Below are 21,109 nucleotides of genomic sequence, written 5' to 3'. Positions count from 1 at the left end.
AAGTTACACGGTTGTTATTTCATTTCACATCAAGCCGACTCAACGATTTACAGCAGAAGTAAACGATTAGTTACAGTAGCAGATTTAAAACAACACTGATCGTTGAACTGCGTTGAACTACCGGCAGAGTTTTCTTCTTTATATCAAAATGTGGGACCTTTTGAGTTTTGAGTGCAGAGAAGTGAGCAGCAGGTGTATCACAAGAACAAAGCTACACTAATTAGAAACAAAAGGCAGCTGCAGGAATCATTCAGGATCATTTTTCTAACAGCTGCTGGTTCTGATTCTGAATCAGTGTGGATGTCTACAGTTTAAGTTGTGCAGAAAACAAAGGAACAATGTTCTCACTCGTCTATGCATTTGTGTAGGAGTTTTTCCTTTACATATTTCTGCATTAGCAATTCAATTCTACACAGAATAGGAGTGAATAAAGTCAGATTGCTTCTCTTTAGGTTTCCCATGATTCACTTCTGCATGAAGTGAAGAAGAAACAAGCCGACAGGTTGCAAACTGACTGTCACACAGAAAAAATCTCGATGATTTGGGAACAAAAACTTTACAGACGGCTCTAAACGCTCTTCTTCTACGTATATATTAAGCCGCTGGATATTCTCACAAACGTCATCATTAATTCTTCAGGCGGAGTGATTAATTTGAACGTGCCTTATTTTCAGGAACATGTTCTGCAGACTCATCTGCGTGATTAGATTTCAAACGTTCGATTGAACAGCAGGTAAGTGACCGAAGGAGCGGCGACGTTAATGGACCGAGCGGCCCCGTGTAGCTCTGCTAACAATAGCAGCTGTCACATCGCAGTAACGGTGTAATGAGGAGGTTCTGCCCCGGGGCCCGGCAGTCTGGAATGCTCCCCATAATGAAGACTGTTGACACGAGAGGAAGAGAAGAAGACGGGATGGAAAGATAAAGACGGATTCAGTGACTGATGATAACCACAGAGGCAAACAGCGGACGAGAGCTTAAAACAGGTTTGAGACATAAATACAAATGTGTCGGTGACTCTTTAGTTTTACAATCACTCTGTTCTCTCACTACTGAATAAGTTTGATAATCACTGAACTTCAGAAAAAGTCTTCATAGCAGAAATATTATTTAATAAAGATTTGAATATCTCAGTTGTTCTTTATTTTAAAAAGGAATAGTTCAAAATTTTAGGATTTTTTTTTTTGCAATGCTGAGAAATAGTTTGAAACATGACGTCTGATAAAACCACAACTATAACGTGTTTATTCGTGAGGTTAGGAGGTGAACTTTTGTTACATTTGGCGGTTTAACCATTATTCCAGTCTTCATGCTAAGCTAAGCTAATTGGCTGCAGCGTCATATTTACCATACAGACATCAGAGTGGTATTGATCTGAACATCTAACTCTCAAAAAACAAGCATATAAGTGTATTTCCCAAAGTTTTGAACTATTCCTTTAAAGGATTGGGGTTAAATATAAATGATTCCACATTTTATAAAGTGAAATAGTGGATGCATGTTAAATGATGTGATGACGTCATGATTGCACCAAATTTTCTACAAAGAAAGAAAAAAAATCTCTGTTTCTGCCATTAAGATGTAAACGGAGCCACTTTATATCTTCACTTGGACTTTTCCAAAAGATCAGTTTCCAGTGACCTAGAACTCAGTTTATGTTTGCACGAGAGGCCAAAACTCTCGGAAAACACCACGTTTTTAATAAATCCGTCTGTACGTGTGGACGCGGCCTGAGTGTCGGGGGGAGAGGAGCAGAGCTGCTCTGTAAAGCAGCAGGGTGCTCGCTTTAACAAGGACAACCCGACAACAGCACGGTCACACAGTCAGAACACACTGATCCGAGTCATGCAGAGGCCAAGTGGGTCACAACTTAACAACAAGAGTTCATGTTCCTCTCTGCTCATAAGAGCAAACAGAAAAACTTCAGGTCGAATCAAACTCAACTGAATTTAACTGACGTCTTGTTTTGGATGAATGAGAGTGAATGAATGAGCTGACAGAGTACTTTGGGCCCAAAACGTCACCAGTGGAGGTCGTAAATGTTCAGGGGAGCATTTTCCAGTGTGCAGCTCCTCATGTTTGGATGTATCAACTGTTAGAAATATTTTAAAACCTTTTTTCCTTCATGTAGTTCTGAAGTTTTGTGTGGGGAGGAAACGCTGACTCCATGTTGGTGTAATGCATCGTACTGTAAGACAGTTTGTACTGTTGTTGTTGTTGTTGTTGTTGTTGTTGTTGTTGTTGTGACCACTGATCTGTTTCTTTGATATAAAACTCTTTTTTTGTGACATCTTATGTATTGAAATCTGAGAACCTGACATGTCTGTTACACCTGAACACTGATAAAACAGCACATTCACTTCAATCTGCGTACAATTAACTCGACTTTAGACTTTCAGATTGTGTGCAGTAAATATGACAAAGACCAATTTTGTGTGCCGGTCTTTCACATTAAGTTCTGTGGAAAAAAAGATGCATCCAGATACCACACATATAAAATGTCAGGTGATGCAGTTAAACAACAAGAACGTCCAAGCAGGGTGGAGACACGGTTGATGAATGGGTCAAACAAACAGGACCCGCTCCCCCAGGAGACCGCCGTCACGACCCACGTGAAACCAAAAGTCAACGTTAACTTGTTGAAAAGCAGCTTGAAGCTGAGAAGTGTAAAGCTGTTTGTGCGCAGATTGATGGGACTGGTTTGATAATGCAACGCAATCACCTGAATAAATGTTGGCAATGTACGTTTCTGCAACATCAAACCACAGGTATGTTGCAACGGCCCGAACATGTGCGACGTAAACAAATTTAAACTTACCCGCGGTTTGCAGAAATGTAAAACATTTTATTCTGGTGACTGGGCTGATTAAAGACATTAACCTGCATCATCAACTATCTTTGAGTCACACAAACATCCTCCACATATAAACATTTACTCTGCACATCCAACTTGTGTAGAGTTTGAACCACAACAAGGCTGACGTTATAAATGTAGTTTTAAGATCCGAACCATTAAGGTCCAAATGTACGATATGATACGATACGATACGATATGAGAACGAGACTACGACACCAGTCCAGGAAACAATCAAGTGACTCATGAGTCATCTGTTTCCAGACAAACCTCAGGTAAAGACTCTTTCATTAACTGACTCCTGCCCTCATACAGCGGTTCATGTATTCAGCGGAGCAGCAGCTGCTTGAGAGGGAGGAGAGTCGGCCCGCTGAGCTGAATACTGAATGTTTTGTTCAAATATGAGGGGGATCCCACTGACCCGGTACACAGTTCAGGGTTCACACTTGACTGGCTGTGTGTGTGTGTGTGTGTGTGAGCAGTCACCAGGGTGCCAGCAGTAGTCTAAATTAGACCTTCCCCTCTTCAAAGGTCAAAGGTCAGTGTGTCAGGAGCTCAGACTCTCTGGCATTTCACACCGAGCACACAGAATAGACAGAAGGAAGAAAGCGGGGCGGCGCGGAGAGGAATCCACTTTCACCTCCACAAACTGAGGTTGCTCTGGTCGTCGGGGCTGAAAGTCGTAATGACCGCAATCATCGTTAGGTTTGTGAGCGAGCGCGGCTCAACAGGTGTCGGGGTTGTAAAAATGGACGAGGGGAACGTAGTTTAGACGTTTTTAGTGTCACCGTCCATAACGAGGTCATCAAGGTAACAGAACCTGTCCTCACCTGAGTACTGACGTCAACTATTACACAAGAAACTGCTCTTTACATCCTGTTTCAGTCAAATATAACTTTCATCTCTGTTTAATGTGATGTTGTCATTCAGACATACTGCACGTGTTCGATATGATAAATTGTGTATGGACGAACAGACTTTTTGTTCTAGTGTGAATCAAAACAAGAGCTTTAATTGAAGTCACGTTCATGTTTATCGAATATTTATGAGGAAAAATAATTTGGAAGTTTATTTTTAAAGGAACAGTTCATCCAAAAATGTAAATTCAGTCATCATCTCCTCCCTCCATGCTGATATAAGGTCAGGAGAAGTTTCGTAGTCCACAAAACATTTCTGGAGCTTCACAGTAAATCAGAGTTGCAGCGTTCTCAACTGAAGTACGAAACTTCAGCTGACTTTCCATCAGCTTGGCTGAATTTATATTTTTGTGTGAACTGTTCCTTTAAGGGACATCCTGTAGGGAACACCTGGTGTGTCCTGTGTGCGCTTCTGGGGAGATTTTAGTGAAAATATTGTATAAAGTTGATTTGAATCCAAATAGAAACCTGAAGAGTTTGTAAGATGAGTCCAGCCGTGCAGGTCTCATGAGAAAGGCTCAAGTGTCGCATTGAAAACACGTTTTATGACCAGTTTACTCAAATACTGAAGCGTTTCTAAAGTCTCATAGAAAACGTTTTGTCGGTGATGCCACCCGGACTCGTGCGCCACGCTGCGCTCCGTGCGCACCTCTCCAGACCCCGGACTCTCTCCCCGTTGTTCGGGTTTCGGAGGCTGGGGGGGTGGGGTCTCTGCCCTCACAAATACTTCTCCTCCTGCCATTTTAATACCTACACACCATCCCTCCACCACCTCCCTCCACCACCTCACTCCACCAGCGAGTAAAACCGAGGGAAGGTCACGGAGCGACACAGATCTGAACGCATTCTCACGTCCGAGCGCTCAGTGAGGACTTCTCCGAAGACAAGAAAAAGTTTGGGATAAACTTCAGTAAACTGTGAGCTCACCTTTCCTCACTGGGACGGTGTGTGTGTGTGTGTGTGTGACGGGACTTTCTGACGAGACAGTTCCCAGCGGTCTCACCTGTCCCATCCGCCGGTCCTCGGTGCGTCGTGTCCGGCCAGCAGCGTCCCCAGGTGAGTCAGCGGGCTGAGCGGGTCAGGGGACAGGGGAGGGGGGTATAACAGAGCCGGGTCGGCCGGGGGGAATCCGGACTGGCCGGTCGATGTTTCTGGCAGGACGAGATTAAAAGAGACAAACTGGTCGAGTTAATCTGAGTTACATTAAACTCAATCTGCAGGCTGATCTCAGGTCTGTGCAGCTGTGTGGAGGCGCACAGTGCAGCTCAGTATCAGATGCTAACTGATGCTGGACTGATTGGTCGATTAAGAGAAAAATATTACTCGATTACTCGTGAATCATTTGTGTCAAACAAACCCTCGTTTGTTCCAGCTTCTACAATGAGATGATTTGTTTCTTTTCTTTATCTAAAGTGACAGAAAACTGAATATTTTTGGCTTTTGGACTCTTGATCGAACAAAACAAGACATTTATGTGCCACCGTGTCATGTGTCTGACATTTAAGAGACAAAACAGTCAACTCAGTGTTGGACAGACTGATCTGTGATGAAAATAATAATTGTTGCCTCAGTTGCCTCTTAAATCTACTTTCAGAGGAGTTTTCCTGCATGTTAAAACTTTTGATGATGAGACACAGAGCTGTGAGGTGGATCATTAAAGGCATTTATCTAAAAAAAAAGAGACAAAACTGAAAATATCAAATATTTTTGGAAACATCAGAGGTGCTGATGGCCGGTTTAAAATAGATGAGTGAGTGAGAGAGAGAGAGAGAGAGGCAGAGTAATGCTGTGGGTTCACACTGGTTGAATGGAGGTGAAGCTCTGTGCAGTCAGAAGGCAGCATACAGGCAGACAGACAGGCAGACAGGCAGGCAGGCAGACAGGCAGACAGACAGGCAGACAGACAGGCAGGCAGGCAGACAGACAGGCAGACAGACAGACAGACAGACAGGCAGGTAGGCAGACAGACAGACAGGCAGACAGGCAGGCAGACAGGCAGACAGACAGACAGGCAGACAGACAGACAGGCAGACAGACAGGCAGACAGACAGACAGGCAGACAGACAGGCAGACAGACAGACAGGCAGACAGGCAGGCAGACAGGCAGACAGACAGACAGGCAGACAGACAGACAGGCAGACAGACAGGCAGACAGACAGGCAGGCAGACAGACAGACAGGCAGACAGACAGACAGGCAGACAGACAGGCAGACAGACAGACAGACAGGCAGACAGACAGGCAGACAGACAGACAGGCAGACAGACAGGCAGACAGGTAGGACAGTGAGTGCAGACTCAGTTTCACAAAGACAGTTCAGACTTGTCTTCATTTTACTTTTACATTTCTCTAATATAATAAAATAAAATCAGCCATCCCGCCCTCAGTTTTTTTTTTTTTTTTTTCAACTTTAGTGCAAATTTTCCACAGATCACAGTCCACAAGTAAACCATCCATTAATATGTGGATATTAGGTTCCCACTGAACAAAGGAGCATGACGGGATGATGTAATTAAAGGAGCTTCGGTCAGAGTGAAGTAACGAGTGCAGTCTCCTCATCGCAGCGACACATCTGATGTTTCTCACTGGAAGTTTAACTCACATAACCGTCATCGTCACACATTTGCAAATGAGACTTTTTTTAGTTTTAACAGGGGTTTTAACCAGTCATGTTTCCATGGTAACAGCCTGTGACACCTGCTGTCCAGTGGCACCAAACAATAAAGAGGAAAACGTGGCTGATAAGTTGAGGTTGTAGGAAGAGTTTAATGAGACGACGGTAACCTGACGGAGAGTTACAGCAGCGATGCTGTCAGCCTGATGTGATACTGAGTCCTGCCAACAGGTCCCTTCAGCTCTGAGTCAGATTTTATGCTACTGGCCGTTGATTTTGTGTTGTATTGTCAAGTTTCCGAGTAAAATGTCCTGTAACTGTTCAATTCTCACACATGGCAAGATTTACTGAAGGGAGCTGAGCAGTTTGACTCTTTTGCTGAGTCAGCTGTGTTTTTTAGTTTGAAAAAAAAGTTTTAATTTCCCCAGAATTAGTGGCGCATAAATCCTATGTACGATAGTGAGGAACTACAGTATGAAGGTTTGTGCAACAGAAGCATTTAGATTTCGATCTGAAGTCTGATCTAATCCAAAATCACAAGCTGCGTTTCAACTGCAGGGACCGTCCCCGGGGACGAGGAACCTTTGGAGGAACTCAATGTGTTTCCACCGAAGGAACCAGCGTCTACATTAACTTCCAGGGACGTTATTTTACTCCCCAAAAAGTCTCTGCTGGCGGAGGTGGATCATTTCTGATTGGGTTTCATTTCAGCCACCTTTTTTTAAAAATCTGCAGCCACAAACCAGTTTGTTTTGTGCCATCAACACAGAGTCACAAAGGAAAGACAGACGGTCTTTCATCGCTAAAAAACAGCCGTCGCCTTTTCATACGTCATCGGACTGATGTGTCTCATCTTCACAGTCTTCAGACGTACGTGGAGGAAGCACCACGGGAACCTTTCAATTTTTTGGAAATTAGTCCCTGGGATCAATGTTTCTGGGTACTTCGGGTGGAAATGCAGCTAAAAAGTCTTTATGAAACTGGCCTCAGGTGTACAGTCAGGTATGCAGACAGATAATCAAGCAGTCAGACAGCGAGAGAGTCAGTCAGTCAGGGCTGTCGACGGAGGGGGGGGACACACCGGGTATGTTGTCAGAAACATCCCTCTCACCCTTACAATGCTGACAGAAATCATCTTGTCCCGAGCACAAGCAAGACTGTGGGCAGCCCTGCAGTCAGTCATACAGGAAGTGTGTCAGTGAGACAGGCAGTCAGGCAGACAGTCAGTGAAACAGGCAGGCAGTCAGTGAAACTGCTAACAGTAGCAGAGTCAACATCTGGTTCCAATCTTCAGCCACTAACAAGAAGTGCTGTGTGTTCATCTCCGCGTGGCTCCAGCTGTCACTCACGCCACCTACAGTAGCGACCGCAGGCTGCTGCTCCGCCCTCTCTGACCTCCATCACGCTTTACTTTCACCTTTTTTTACTTTATGTTGCCTCCGTGTGTGAACATATGGTCTCCATCTCTGTCCTGAGCCGCAGAGCTGATGTGTTTTTATCTCAGTGTGAATCCGGCCCGTCAGTCAAACTTTATATGTAACTCACACTTCTTGACCCACGTCCTGCACCTGTTGCTTTAATCTTTCAGCCCGAGGAGGGGGCCGTTGCCAACCACGGTTTAACTGATATCACCAAGTCTGTGTTTTTTAATTAACGTCGCTCCAGGAGCATCGTTTCATCCGACGAAAGAGCTTCACAGTGGAGAACTGGAGGGAGCTGATGTGGCTGAACAGGTTAAAGAGTTGTTACTGGTTATGAAACAGTCTCAGTTTAACTCTGATGCCTCAGGAGGAGATTCTTCTTTAGATTATTTTATTTTTTACACTATATTTTGAAGGCAGAAACAATACCGATTTTGTCCACAGGGGCCTCCAAAATCACCAAAATATCAGAGTTACTTGCAGTAACTTTAAAGGTTTAGGCAACGAAAACACTTGGTTTGGTTCAGGAAAAGACAGTTTGGGTTAAAAAAAAGACCTTTCGACAACCTTAACCAGGTGTTTTTAACAGGATAACTTCTCCCTTGTGCTTATTTTTCTGTTTATCATTTCACAAAAACTTGATTGCTCAGTTGCAATAATGTTCCCGCTGCAACATTAATTATAATCTTCCAGGAACAACAACAACAGCGGTGATATCAGTCCGTGCATCAGTCACAGTCTAAGAAACTGATTTCAGATGTGATGAGGTGACAAAATCAGATATTAAGAGCAAAATAAAATGTTTAAAGTAAACTAAGACCTCTCAATGAAGAAGACACAAAGACGAGTCGCTTCAAACATGAACACATTAGGCTCGGGCGATATCACGATGTTGTCCCGGCCAAATATCACGATAGACGATATTATCGGCCCAGCGAACAGCGCAGGCTGATGGACGCTGAGGTGAGACTGCACATTAGTGAAGTCGTCTTGTTTAGTTTACAGCTGCTTACAGCAAACACGACGTAAAGCCTCATCCAAACCCCCTGGCTCCACATTTTCTCCCACTTTAAACCCAAAACTTGCCAAAATGTCGTGCTGGCATTCATCCATGCCTGCCATGACAGATCTGTGTGCCATTTCCTTTCAAAATAAAACCCTGAAGATGTCCTAACAGCTGTTAGATATTTGATATTGTTAGAAATATTACATATTATTATTTATGACAGTAAATAGAGTGATATTTTGATCTAAAATTGGTCCAAGCCTAAAATACACCACATCAGTTTATTGCTTATACTTTTTACTTTTTAATACCTAGAACTACTCGATAATAATAATTTGAGTGTTTATCACTTAAGATTTGTACATTTTTACAGGCGCCTGTGTCGTTCTTCATGTTTTTTTGGCAGCTTTATATTTTGTTAAACTGAGTAAATGAGAAGTCAAACTTACAGTAAAAACCAAAAGTTAATGTACCAACATGAAGTATGTCTGTAAATCACTGTAAATATTAACAATGTGGAGCTAATAAAGTTATTTTACTATAAATAAAACTTGTTCATCAATGCATAGACAAACTCCAGAGGGTTCACCTCAAATAAAACAGAAGATTAAAGACAAATCTGAATGTATAAACCTTTGTTCCTCCTCTTTTAACCATCTCACAGCTCCTCAGCTTTAACAGCATCAGGTACTTTTTGTTCTTTATCCTGGAGCTCGACTGTCTAACAGGGTCACTGCAGTCTTTGTTTCATAACACTGAAACAGAAAAGCTTTTGTTTTAACATGAAATGACAACCAGCTGATGTAAGAGGAGCACATTGTCCAAGAGGCAGTAGTGAAACATGCTGATTGAGGACTGGATGCTACAAATATCTTCTGCTGGAGAAACTTTTGAGCTCCAAACCAACACAGCCCCCAAAAACCCTTTTCATCAGAGCACAACAAGACAAACTGAGACGCTGTGTGCACAGTTAGTATTTCTGAAACGCTTGAATGTTTTATAACCTGAGTTCAGTCGTCTTTCCCCTGACAAACTGAGGAGCGGAAACTTTCCAACGGGACGTCGACAACAGGGTCAAATATCTGTCACCTGTCTCAGTTTCTCAATCTCAGGGTCACGACCCCGGCAGGAGGTCACGGGATGGTTATCAGGGGTCGGATGATTGACAGAGGGTGAAGAAGTAAACATATAATTATACTTATCTGGAAGCATCATTGAACATTTGGTTTGTATTTCAAGATGTTTGTGAGCAGTTAATCATCACTTTCAAACAGTTAAACAGACAGAAAGACTAGAAAAAGAAAAAGAATGAACTAAAAACATAAAAATGAACACAGACAAGTCATCCGAGTCATCATGTCTCATCAAGTCATCCAAACAGTGACCAGAGTCCATATCTCTTAACATGTAAACATGCTAAACTAACACAGTAAACACTGTACCTGTTCATGATCAGCATCTCAGCATGCTGATGTTAGCATTCAGCTCAAAGCCTGCTGCTACTGCTAGCATGGCTCTCATGCTGCGTTCAAGTCAACACCAGAGGTCTGAATTTACTAAATGACATTTCCAAATCCCCAATTCAAAGTGTTTCAGGTGCACAACGACGAAAGTGAACAAAAAACTTGTGTACGCACGAGTAAACCCTCAGCAGTGCAGCAGAGTAAAAACAAACTCATGAGGTAACAGATGCCATTTTACATGTTTTCACAGCACTTTTATAAATGGAAATATATCTAAATATTTGATTCACGAACCGAATACAAATACACCCTATGAAAATAAACCCCATTGTTGTGTGACATCAGACACAGAGTTGTCCGGAGTGCAGCTTCAGTCTCGTTAAACTGTATTATTAAAAATGATTTACTAATCCCTGTGAAGAAGCTTGAACTGTTGTTTGTTGCTTGATAGAAATAAGACGGCAAAATCATCTCCGACTCACCTTTCCCGCCATCTTCCCCGATGTCCAACTCCTCCATGATGGCCTCTGCTGACATTAAGAGGGGGCGTTCCTCAGGTCCATGGTGACGTTCACACCTGTTTTTAGGATAACCGCACAGTTAACACGGATCTCTTTGTGAATGTGAGTGATGTGGTTTGACAAGCAAACGCACAACTGGCAGACTTTATTATGAGGGAATAAAACTGAGCCTCCAGTGTCCATCAGAGCTGAATAATTCAATTCATGCAGCTGTCCACTAAACATCAGCTTGGCTTTGTTTTGCAGCTTGATGGTCTGTTGCATTCAGACGTTCCCCTGCTGTTGGATCATCTGCGTAAAGTCACCCTCACTGCAGCTAACAACCTGATCCGTCTCACTGAGGACAATTCACTGTGGCTTTAAATGTAACACAGACCCCAAAAAACAGACTAAATACTGCAGTTTATGTATCAAACTTCAATAATATTAAGAAATACAGTCAACAACAAGAAATAATAAGTTCTGCTGACCTGAAATCAAGAAGTCAAGTCTTCGTTGTGCAGCTTCTCAGTTAAAATCCTCCTGTTGTTCGTCTCATTCTGCTGCAGGTTCAGTTTCTTTACGTCCAGTGATGCACAGTTATGTCACAGTTTCACCATCGTGCCTGCAGTAAAGGTTTAGTTTAGTTCGAACGCGTCAGAAGTCCATCAGTCAGTTCATAAACACGATGTTTCCACCACAGCGTACAGTCTACAGTCAGAGAGGCTTTAGTGGAAACGATGTAAGTGTGTCTCTGTGTGTCTTTGTGTGTGTGAACGTGTTTGCACTCCATCCCGGATCTGTTATCTGACCACCGGTCTGTTTGTGTGCGTGTGTGCGTGTGTGTGTGTGTGTGTGCGTGTGTGTGTACATTACTGTATCTCTCAGTGTGTGTGGATAAAGAGATAATCACCTGTTGGCCGACTGCAGGTTTCTCACACTCACCTTTCTCTCTGACAAACACTGCAGCTGACTCCTATAAATGTTCCTTTTTTTACATTTCTGAAACACAAAGTTCACATCAAGTTTATCTGTTCAGTCTAAAATGCAAACCACGTTTTATTTCTTGTGTACTAAAAACCGCTCGGTGCTGTTTATTATTGCTAATCAGAACTGAAGGGACAGTACATAAATACAAAATTATAAACACCCATAAAAATGTTCTTTATTGATCCAGAGTCAAACTGCACACTTAATAAACTGAGTCCTGCCGGCTAATAGTGCTGTTATTGATTCCAGTGACTCTAAATGATCGACATGTGATGATGAAGCCACTGCTGAAGTCTGCTGTAGATACACAGACTTGGTTATCAGTAGCTGTGGTTAATGTATACAAGGTCATTATGTTTCTTTACAGCCCCGACGTTTAGGATCAGCACGTTTCTAACATCCTGAGACCGAATAAACAAAACTACACATAAAATACACTAATTATCACCAGAATCGTCAAGCCAATGCATTCACAGTGACTCGAAAGATACTATAATCATGTTATAATTAATCCAAACATAACAAAAGCACAAGAACAGAAGAGTCATCGTATAATGTTCGCAAGCATTAGCATTAGCCACCACATGCTACTGGTCCCACAAGACTAGCAGCAGAAACCCTGAGTGGATTCATTTCAGACAGAGTTTTGTCTGTTTTGTTTATTTAATTGTTAAAGTAAGAATTTGTTATTTCTTCCTTCAAAAGAAGAAAGAAAGTGTCACTTACACTTGAACACCACATCAGACCACATCAGACCACATCAGGCCACATCAGGCCATCTACATGTACCAGTTATAATGGTGAAATGCTCTTGTGGAGATTTATGGACACTTACACTGGACTCTTGTATGAAACTAATTGAAGACCATTCATGGTGAGCAGTAAATATTCCATCAAAAACTAGAAGTGGGACTCTTTAATATCACGAGACGCCACGGGAATCAATACATTGATTAAACAAACAACATATAATGTGTAAACTAGGGAGCTTTAGAGGTGCTGATGGCAGATACTTATTTCATGCTAAGCTAAGCTAACCTGTGAGAGTGGTGTCAATCTACTTGTCGAACTCTCTGCAAGAAAGAGAATACGTGTATTTCCCAAAATGTTAAATTATCCCTTTAAACTTAAAAAATGCAGTTAATATGGTTTTAAAGCAGGTAGTAAAATATTAGCGGTGGAGGAGACAAACTATAAACCAGCTCTATATTTCAAAAGGAAACTCAGTTGGTTGAGTTCGTCCCCTCGGAGACACACAGAGACGCTGCAGTGTGTCCTGCAGTGTGTCCTGCAGTGTGTCTGTGTTACAGGCTGCTGAAGACGTTACAATCTGTTGAAATCAAACAGCAGGACTCAACAACACGCCTGCGTTTTCTATCAGACAGCAGGGCGGAGAATGACAAACAATAAATAAGTCCTGGTTACCGTTCCAAAAATACATATCTGATCCGTCCGACAGCTGGAGTTGTTTACCGCCCCGGTGAAGTGATTACTACCGAGAAAGAGATTTGCTGTGTTTGAATTGACGTGAGACGCCGGAGGAAGAGTTTGAAGTCACATCAGTCAAACTCAAATCGAGGCGCGATGAAAAGAGTTTGGAGAGCTCGAACAACGATCGATCCAAACCTGATTGAAATATGTTGGGCCTCTGCCTCGCATGCTGATGAGCAGGACCAGAACAGATCAGAACCAGGTGTCCAATCAAAGTTTCTTTAGCTTCATATTAATTCATCAAAAAATTGGGGCTGAATCCAAAAGTCAAGTCAGTAATATTGTATTTCCAACTGAGTCTGAGTGCAGATGCAGTTTGTACGTGATAAATAACAATCACTTCCTTTGTTGATTAGTCTGTTGATTATTTTCTCCATTGATCGATGAGTTGTTTGGTCTATAAATGTCAGAAAATAACTAAAAAAGACATAAAAATAATTAAAAAACAAAATATTCACATTTGAGGAACTGGAATCAGATAATTTTGACTTTTTTTCTTATAAAACTGACTCAAAGTGATTCATTCATGATCAAAGTTGTTGGTGATTAATTTAATAATTGACAACTAATCTATTAATTGTTGCAGCTCTTTGTCTATTAACTGTAAAATACTGGAAACAAGTGTCTGTTATAATTATCAGATTTTCAGTCCAAATTAATTTAGTGCAGCTAAAACTGTAAGCAGTCTCTTTTGTCACAGAGAAACTGTCTCTGAAAATTCCCTTTCTGCTTAAATAAGCTTTAATCAGCAGATTAATCGATGAGTGATCATCAGCAGCAGTCATATCTCCCTCTAACACGTGTTTTATCTGATAATCAGAGTCACATCTGGTCTAATGCAGTTAAAAAACATCCTGTACAGTTGAATGTGTTGTGCAGAGTGATGCTGGGCTCAGGTGAGAGCTCCTCGTGTCCTCTGACTGTAGTTTAAGTGGAAATATGGAAAATGCATTAACACGTCCTGCTCCACAGGGGGCAGCAGTAACAGGAAGTCCAGGCCAAGTTCACAAGATGCTGATGTTTGAGTTGCTGCACTTTGTTTAACGAAGTGAAGCTGGTTTGTTCCTCATCTTCCTCTTTTCTTCTTTATGATTCTGATCCTCTGTGCTCTGTAGAGTGGTCTCAGGTTGAAGCAGGGCTGAGTACCTCAGGTGTCTGAACTTCTACCTGAGTGAAGAATGTGTGGACTTTTGCCGCCTCTGCTTTCACAATAGCTCGACATTGTGAGAGTTTTGTGGAAGCTTGAAGGTTTACTGAGTTGTAGTTTGAATCTCTGAATCTCTGCTGGAGGAAACCTGACGGTTTATTTTTACAGCCTGAACTTGAAAAGACCTTTTTAAGAAACTGTTTCTTTTGTCGTTGTAATCTCACATTCAGGCCAACGTCAACAACTGCTGCAGCTCTCTGTCTCCTTTTAAACAACTAACTCTGTTTACTGAGCGCTTGATTTAAACTCGCTACACGTGACCTGCTTTTCTTTTTCTTTTTTATATTGTATTTATAGCACATTTTCCTTCAGATTAGACGTCAGTAATAAGGTGGTTTAGTTAATTATCCTGTACTTTCACACAGAAGAAACACAAAACAATCTGGTTCTCTGTATAAAATCTGTATCACAGTTAGTTCACATAATAAACAGAATACTAAAGGTGCCCGAGCAGACACAGTTTTAATTTGTTTAAAGAGTTAATCGGAGGAAATAGGATCTCCACTTCTATATTTAACAGCTGAGTAACAAACACACAGTTAGCAGTGACCACGGCGTTCACCCCCGACCAGTCAGTTAAACGTTTAACAAGAAAATATCACGTCTGAGCTCAATGATCCTCTTTGTGGATAATTATAGAACATATGTTGGTCTGTGAGCCACGCTGAGCGGCAGCAGTGAGTGTGTGTGTGTGTGTGTGTGTGTGTGTGTGTGTGTGTGTGTGTGTGCGTTCAGTAGCAGCAGGATGGTCGTAGATTGTTGTTTGGTGAAGGAGACAGGAAAAGGTTGTTGGGGGTGGAGGTGGGGGGGTTTGGCGACGGCCATATAGCTACAGAGAGTTGTACTGAGGGGTCTTTGTCCTACACACAGACACACACAAACACACACACACACACACACACACACACACTCTTCATAAAACAGTCTCGGGCTTCAGGTTCGTCCCATCAGACCTGGATTGAGACCAAACTCTGAAATGAGTTCATACGTTGAAAAGTCTCCTCTGTTTGTGAAGATGAAGTGTTTTCATTCATAAATTTACAGACGCTGATGTAAACTGTTAACAGTTACCGAACGCCTATTATTACATTGATTTACATTTGATTATTAGTTTATTAGTTTATAAATTATCGTAGTGTAAAGACAATATGTCAAGTTCTTATCCGTCGTCTCTGCTCGCTGTTGAACGTGATGGTTATATTGAAAAGATTAATTTGCTCCATCTCCAGTCGTCCAGTCACTCTGCCAGCATCAAGCTGGAGCAATAACCCCACCCAGTGGCCACAGGTGACCTGCCCTCACATCTGTTTTATCATTAAGATCATTAGAGGAGCAAATTACCAGTGAATCCACTTTTCTACGCAGGAAAAAACAGAAAAAGTCTGTGACATCATCACAATGTAAAGTCTGTGCGCCGAGCAGGAAACTGTACTGAACATATTCAATGAGCCACATAACCAGGAAGTAAACCAGGAAGCTAGAAAACGTCTCACTGGTGTGAACGGACGCCATCTTTTCATCCGGTATCTAGTTCTTATAAATCTTTGCTCACAACTCGTTCACTGTGAAACTTCTTCAGGCTGCAGCCGTCAGTCAGAACACATGAACCATCATTTATTCAGGACAATCTTATTTATTATATCCATATTTACTGTTTGTCGACCGTACGCAGTGTTATGACTTTGAATCTTGCTAGCATAATGTTAGCATACTGGCTAACAGCTGAGTTGAAGGGTTGCTGATTATTTCAAATTCTCGGATATGTTTCTCTGACCCAGTTGTGACACAGGTCCATATCTATATTATGTTTGAAAGTAAGAGGTTAAACATTGAAACCCTATTTGTCTCAATATATTTGATCCAAATCCTGAAACTGAACGATTACGCCGCACCAAATAAAACCAAATAGACTTAATAAAAAAATCAGATCGTATAGATTAAACAGATTATATTATATTATATATTATAATGTAAACCAAAACAGTCCTTTAAGTCAACTGGATTAATTAAATGGTTGAAAAGAAGGTTGAGTTTCTGTGTGGCCACGATGAACGACTGTAAACTTTAATATGGGTTTATTGTTATTTTCTGTTTTTCTAAATACAAGGTCCCATTTTTAATCATGTCTCCTGAGTCTCATTTTAAATTGTCATCAGTGTCATTACTCCTCCTCCAATTAATCCAGTGTGTTCTGATGAGCTCAGATAATGATAAGGGCAAAGAAAACGTCCTCTTGCTGGAGGTAATGACAGAAACATATCAACATGCACACAGAGTGATGTGCCACCACCAGACATCCACCTCTGCTCTGACAAATAAAAGATGAACATATAAAAATGATGTCTTAGTCGACTTTTGAATAGTTCAACAGATCCTCCTGACTTGATGAGTTGAGATGTCGGTTCCAAAGTGTTCGGGCCAAAACACCAACAGTTACCTTTTGTTTTATAGTCTGAGGGGTTCATGGAGGAGAGGAGAGGAGAGCGTCTCCTCCGTGCTGAAACATCTGTTACAGAAAGCCTGAAGACTCAGATCTATACGTGATGTGAAGCAGGTGGGAGGACGTGTTATATACAGCCGGACCTTTGACGGTGGACGTTCTGTTCAGGTCATCGCCAAAATGTAGAAGGCATTACTGCGGCGTGCTCTTTAGAAAGCACGGATAATGTGCTCCAAATGTCTGGCTGACCCTCGCTTCGCTACGGAGACGCTGCTGAAAACATGTGGACGAGAGAGACAACGAGACAAACAGAGACACAAACAGAGAAAAGAGTCTTTGTGCTCGGGTCCATGTGTTGACTCATTACCCAGAGCTGAGCCAGCGATGACCACAGGCTCTGGCTGCCAGTCACACAGAGATAAACCCTGAAGGACCCCTCTCCACAGACCAGAGGAAGAGAGGTGGCTTTCATGGTGCCGGTTGGAACTGAGTGTGTGCCCCTGAACATAAACACTTCCCAGACATTATCATTATCGCTGTGCTGCTGCTGGTAGCCTACAGGGATACTGTCAGACACACAGGCAGATTAGTGACTGCGTGAGTGTTTATCCACAGCCTCCTATTAGCAGGAGATGCTGCGAACCTTCTCCAGGTGTTTGCAGACGAGTGTTTTACGACGGGGCAGGACTGGAATGTCCCTCTGTGACACATCGACATTATCGCCGCTTTACAAACACACACAGGGCAGGAAGTCACTGCAGTGTCTACACTCTGAATCATTCACAGCAGATCCAGCGTCACGTGGCAGCAGAAAAACTGCGAGGGTTACTGACTGAGATATAAAATCTGAGAGTTTCTGGATAATATGATTTCATTGTCTCGTACTGGCGACATCCGGTGGTGTCCCCAATTTCTTTCCGTCACCCTCAGTCTCCTCAAACAAGTCCTCATATTAAATAGTACTACATTGTTTGTAATCGTCTCCAGAATGACACATTTGAAGTGTCTTTAAAAACTGTTACAAATCACTGTTTTGATCAGATTTCTGCTCTCATGCCACTGTGGTTAAGGTTTGGTTGGTTTTTTGGCACAAAAGACAACTTGGAAGAGTTAGAGAGGAAAATCATGGTTTGGTTTGGGGTGAAGTATCGTTAGGAAACAGGAAACTCCTTCCTCTGCAGACTCTGTGGCTCGATGACAACATCACAATGAGTCATAATTCCTACGGCCACTAGAGAAAGGCCAAGAAAAAATCCATCACCAACTGCACTGAAAATCGATTTGGTTTCATTCAGTCAAGCAAAAATGTGAAACATTTGCTTTAGTGTAATCGATTAATCAATAATGAAAATAACCTTTGATTAAACCATATGATTAATGATATCTCAGTGCTGCTCAAACCACTGACAACCAATCACCTTTCAAAACGGCTCAAGAGGAAAAGACATCATAGAGGGCGACATTAAACAGTATAAAACAAGCTAATAACACCAAATCAAAGTCTGAAGGGGAGAATCTGTTTTAAACTTTACATGAATTCTGTGGTCAGAACCTGCTGAAGCTGTTAAAGTAACACCTGACCTTGATGTCCGGACTTCTTTGGACACTATTTAAGTGTAAATCAGCCATAAAGCAGCCATTATTCTGTGTCCTGGTCGTTACCACAAACTCAGGTCCTCTCAGTTCCTCTCTTCTTCCTTCTATCTCACGCTCCATCTCTCCGCCCTCACAGTCTGATCCAGTGCCAGCCGAGTCCAGCTGTGAGCGACCCGTCTGCTAGATCGCTATCATCAGGATGAAGATGAGACAGCTCAGAGGCTTCATTCTGTTGACCCTCGCCGTCCTCGCCGCCGCCAGACCAAAAACAGGTCAGTGTGCCGCAACTTTGAGAAAAAAGAAAATAGGCCGAGACAAAGGAAAGACTGTTTTTATCGTCACCCTCCGTTCAAGATGAGAGAGTACTGTTTCACAAGACACCTGAGCACCGACCAGAACTTTGACTTTTTGCCTTTATTATCTCAGTATATCTTTTATTTTGAACGAGTCATGGTCATCGTCAGGAATGAAAAATACTACTCAAAAAAATAAAACAGACAGACATTTTAAGAGCAACTTCCTTGTGTGTTGAAAACTCTACAACTTGCGAATCCCTCAACTGCAGGTACCGAACACCGACCAGGCAACCGGATCACCAGAATAAATGTTGGCAATGTTTCTGCAAACCACAGAAATGTTGAAACTTTGTTCTTTTATCTTGCAACTTTACATTTCTTTAGATTTCCACTGTATGTTTCTTAATGTTGCAACCTGACGTTCCTTTACATCGAATCTTTGTTTCTTTAAAATTTCAACCTTACACTTCTTTATGTCCGGAAAACATCATGTTTTGGTCGCAACAAACACGATTGAAAAATGTCCTGATGTCTTGTTAAAAATATCCAGTGGTTTCAAACACTTCAGCCACCTCATGTTGTCACACCGTCACCTCCACCTCCTCCTCCTCCTCCTGACATGAGGTCGGCTCATGTAGAAGAAGAAACTTTATTTATGTCACACATCATACAATGTATGGTCATGGTCATGATATGATGTATATGAAACATACAGATGTGAATAACTGTGGTTTACAGGAACACGATGCAGACATTATTCTGTGATGTGGCTGGAACGAGACTCTTCTCACGAGTCTGTGAATAATAACTTTACCTAAAGGAACTAATGTAATGAATACTGTGTATAAGACCTGCTGTCTACATTTGAATGTGGTTAACATTATACCTGCAGCTGAAGGTTGACTTGATTTATACGACCAGACAATGAAGTGAACATATTTATAAGATGTTAAGAAACCAGCCGTTACTCACGTCTGTTTGAAACTAAAGATGAATTCCTCAACAATCCCTCACACATTAACTCTTCTAGCCTCTTCTAGTTTCAGTCCAACCATTGTGAGGAAACTCTGGATGCGCATTAATCAAACTCCAACTCATGAAATCACAGCACAAACACAGGCTCAGCTCATACCTCATCCTTGACTGCCGCGTTCTTGAACGAGATGATGTTACGACACGGGAGAGTTTTCACAGGGATGCCGACGAATTAAAGACAAAAACAGGCGCCTGGAGTCATGGAGGAGCGAGCTCAGGTGGCACATAATGCTACAGAGTACGAAGGCATCTGCTGCTGCTATATGCGAGAAAAATGTAAAACTGAGAACCTCACACACGTTGGCACATTTACACCACTGCATTTAACTCCAAAAGGTGTTAATGTACATGAACATTTACATCACAGGGGATCAACCAGCTGAACGTCTTCACTGTGTTCTTTGTTGATTATTGTTTTGTTCTGTTCTCCCTCAGTCCTCTCCGCTGTCAGAAACAACAACCACAGTTTTTAGCTCCATATTTCCCAGCTGAGTGTTTTTATTCCTTCCTTCAGGTCCCGAGCAGAAATGTAAGTCCGGTCCGGTGGATCTGGTCTTCCTCATCGACAGCTCCCGCAGCGTCAGGCCACATGAGTTTGAGACCATGAGGAAGTTCATGATCGACATCCTGGACACTCTGGACATCGGACTGAACGCCACCAGAGTGGGAGTGGTTCAGTACTCCAGCCAGGTACCGCAGGAACCCGTCTTCATGTTGTGTTTTCATTCTTCAGTGTTGTTTTAGTCACGTTAGCAGAATCTGTTTGTCGGTCGGTCCAACACTTCTTCTTCCAGACTGATGGAATAGTGATGATGATATAATAAAGGATAATATTTGCCTCTGCTCCGCTCTGATCCGACCTCAGTGCTTCCTCTCTGCTCTTGTCTTCAGGTCCGCAGCGAGTTCTCTCTGAAGACTCACGCTAAGATCGACACGATGGTGAAAGGCATCAATGAGATCATTCCCCTCGCTCAGGGCACCATGACCGGCCTCGCCATCAGATACGTGATGAATAATGCCTTCATTGTCGAGGCGGGAGACAGACCGAAGGTAACGCAAGACAACTTGACAGTTTTAGTACACGTCTTCTTTTAATGTATTGAGTTTATACTGAGGGCCTCATCACTTCAATTCACTCAGTTAGTTAAGTTTGTTTAATTCATAAAATCTTGTTGATCGACTTCCTGAGTCAGGGTTAGGACATCGAAAACACTGACGTCCTTCAGCTGTATATATGATGATATACGGTAGAAACAGTTCTTATCATTCAAGAAAAAGTGT

The 21,109-nt window shown here is 42.2% G+C and overlaps 2 protein-coding genes across 7 annotated transcripts in view; one reads left to right on the top strand and one right to left on the bottom strand.

Annotated features, from left to right (window-relative positions):
• rbpjl (recombination signal binding protein for immunoglobulin kappa J region-like) overlaps nucleotides 1-18,678 on the bottom strand; it is a 43,504-nt gene extending 24,826 nt beyond the window's left edge. For both annotated transcript variants that reach the window (XM_084349857.1, XM_084349856.1), the window contains exons 1-5: nucleotides 18,564-18,678; nucleotides 11,719-11,775; nucleotides 11,265-11,398; nucleotides 10,756-10,850; nucleotides 4,775-4,922 (exon numbers count right to left, since the gene is read on the bottom strand). In XM_084349857.1, coding sequence (XP_084205983.1) covers nucleotides 4,775-4,922; nucleotides 10,756-10,810 — 203 coding nt within the window. In that variant the 5' untranslated portion in view covers nucleotides 10,811-10,850; nucleotides 11,265-11,398; nucleotides 11,719-11,775; nucleotides 18,564-18,678. The remainder of the gene's footprint in view (nucleotides 1-4,774; nucleotides 4,923-10,755; nucleotides 10,851-11,264; nucleotides 11,399-11,718; nucleotides 11,776-18,563) is intronic.
• matn4 (matrilin 4) overlaps nucleotides 4,496-21,109 on the top strand; it is a 30,360-nt gene continuing 13,746 nt past the window's right edge. For all 5 annotated transcript variants that reach the window (XM_084349855.1, XM_084349854.1, XM_084349853.1 and 2 more), the window contains exons 1-4: nucleotides 4,496-4,827; nucleotides 18,634-18,769; nucleotides 20,343-20,518; nucleotides 20,720-20,878. In XM_084349855.1, the coding sequence (XP_084205981.1) occupies nucleotides 18,697-18,769; nucleotides 20,343-20,518; nucleotides 20,720-20,878 (408 nt within the window). In that variant the 5' untranslated portion in view covers nucleotides 4,496-4,827; nucleotides 18,634-18,696. The remainder of the gene's footprint in view (nucleotides 4,828-18,633; nucleotides 18,770-20,342; nucleotides 20,519-20,719; nucleotides 20,879-21,109) is intronic.

Source organism: Pagrus pagrus, assembly GCF_965226575.1.
Source record: "Pagrus pagrus genome assembly, chromosome: 3".
Classification (NCBI taxonomy): Eukaryota; Metazoa; Chordata; class Actinopteri; order Spariformes; family Sparidae; genus Pagrus; species Pagrus pagrus.
Note: the sequence above shows the minus strand (reverse complement) of the source record. Positions and strands in the feature narration are given on the sequence as shown.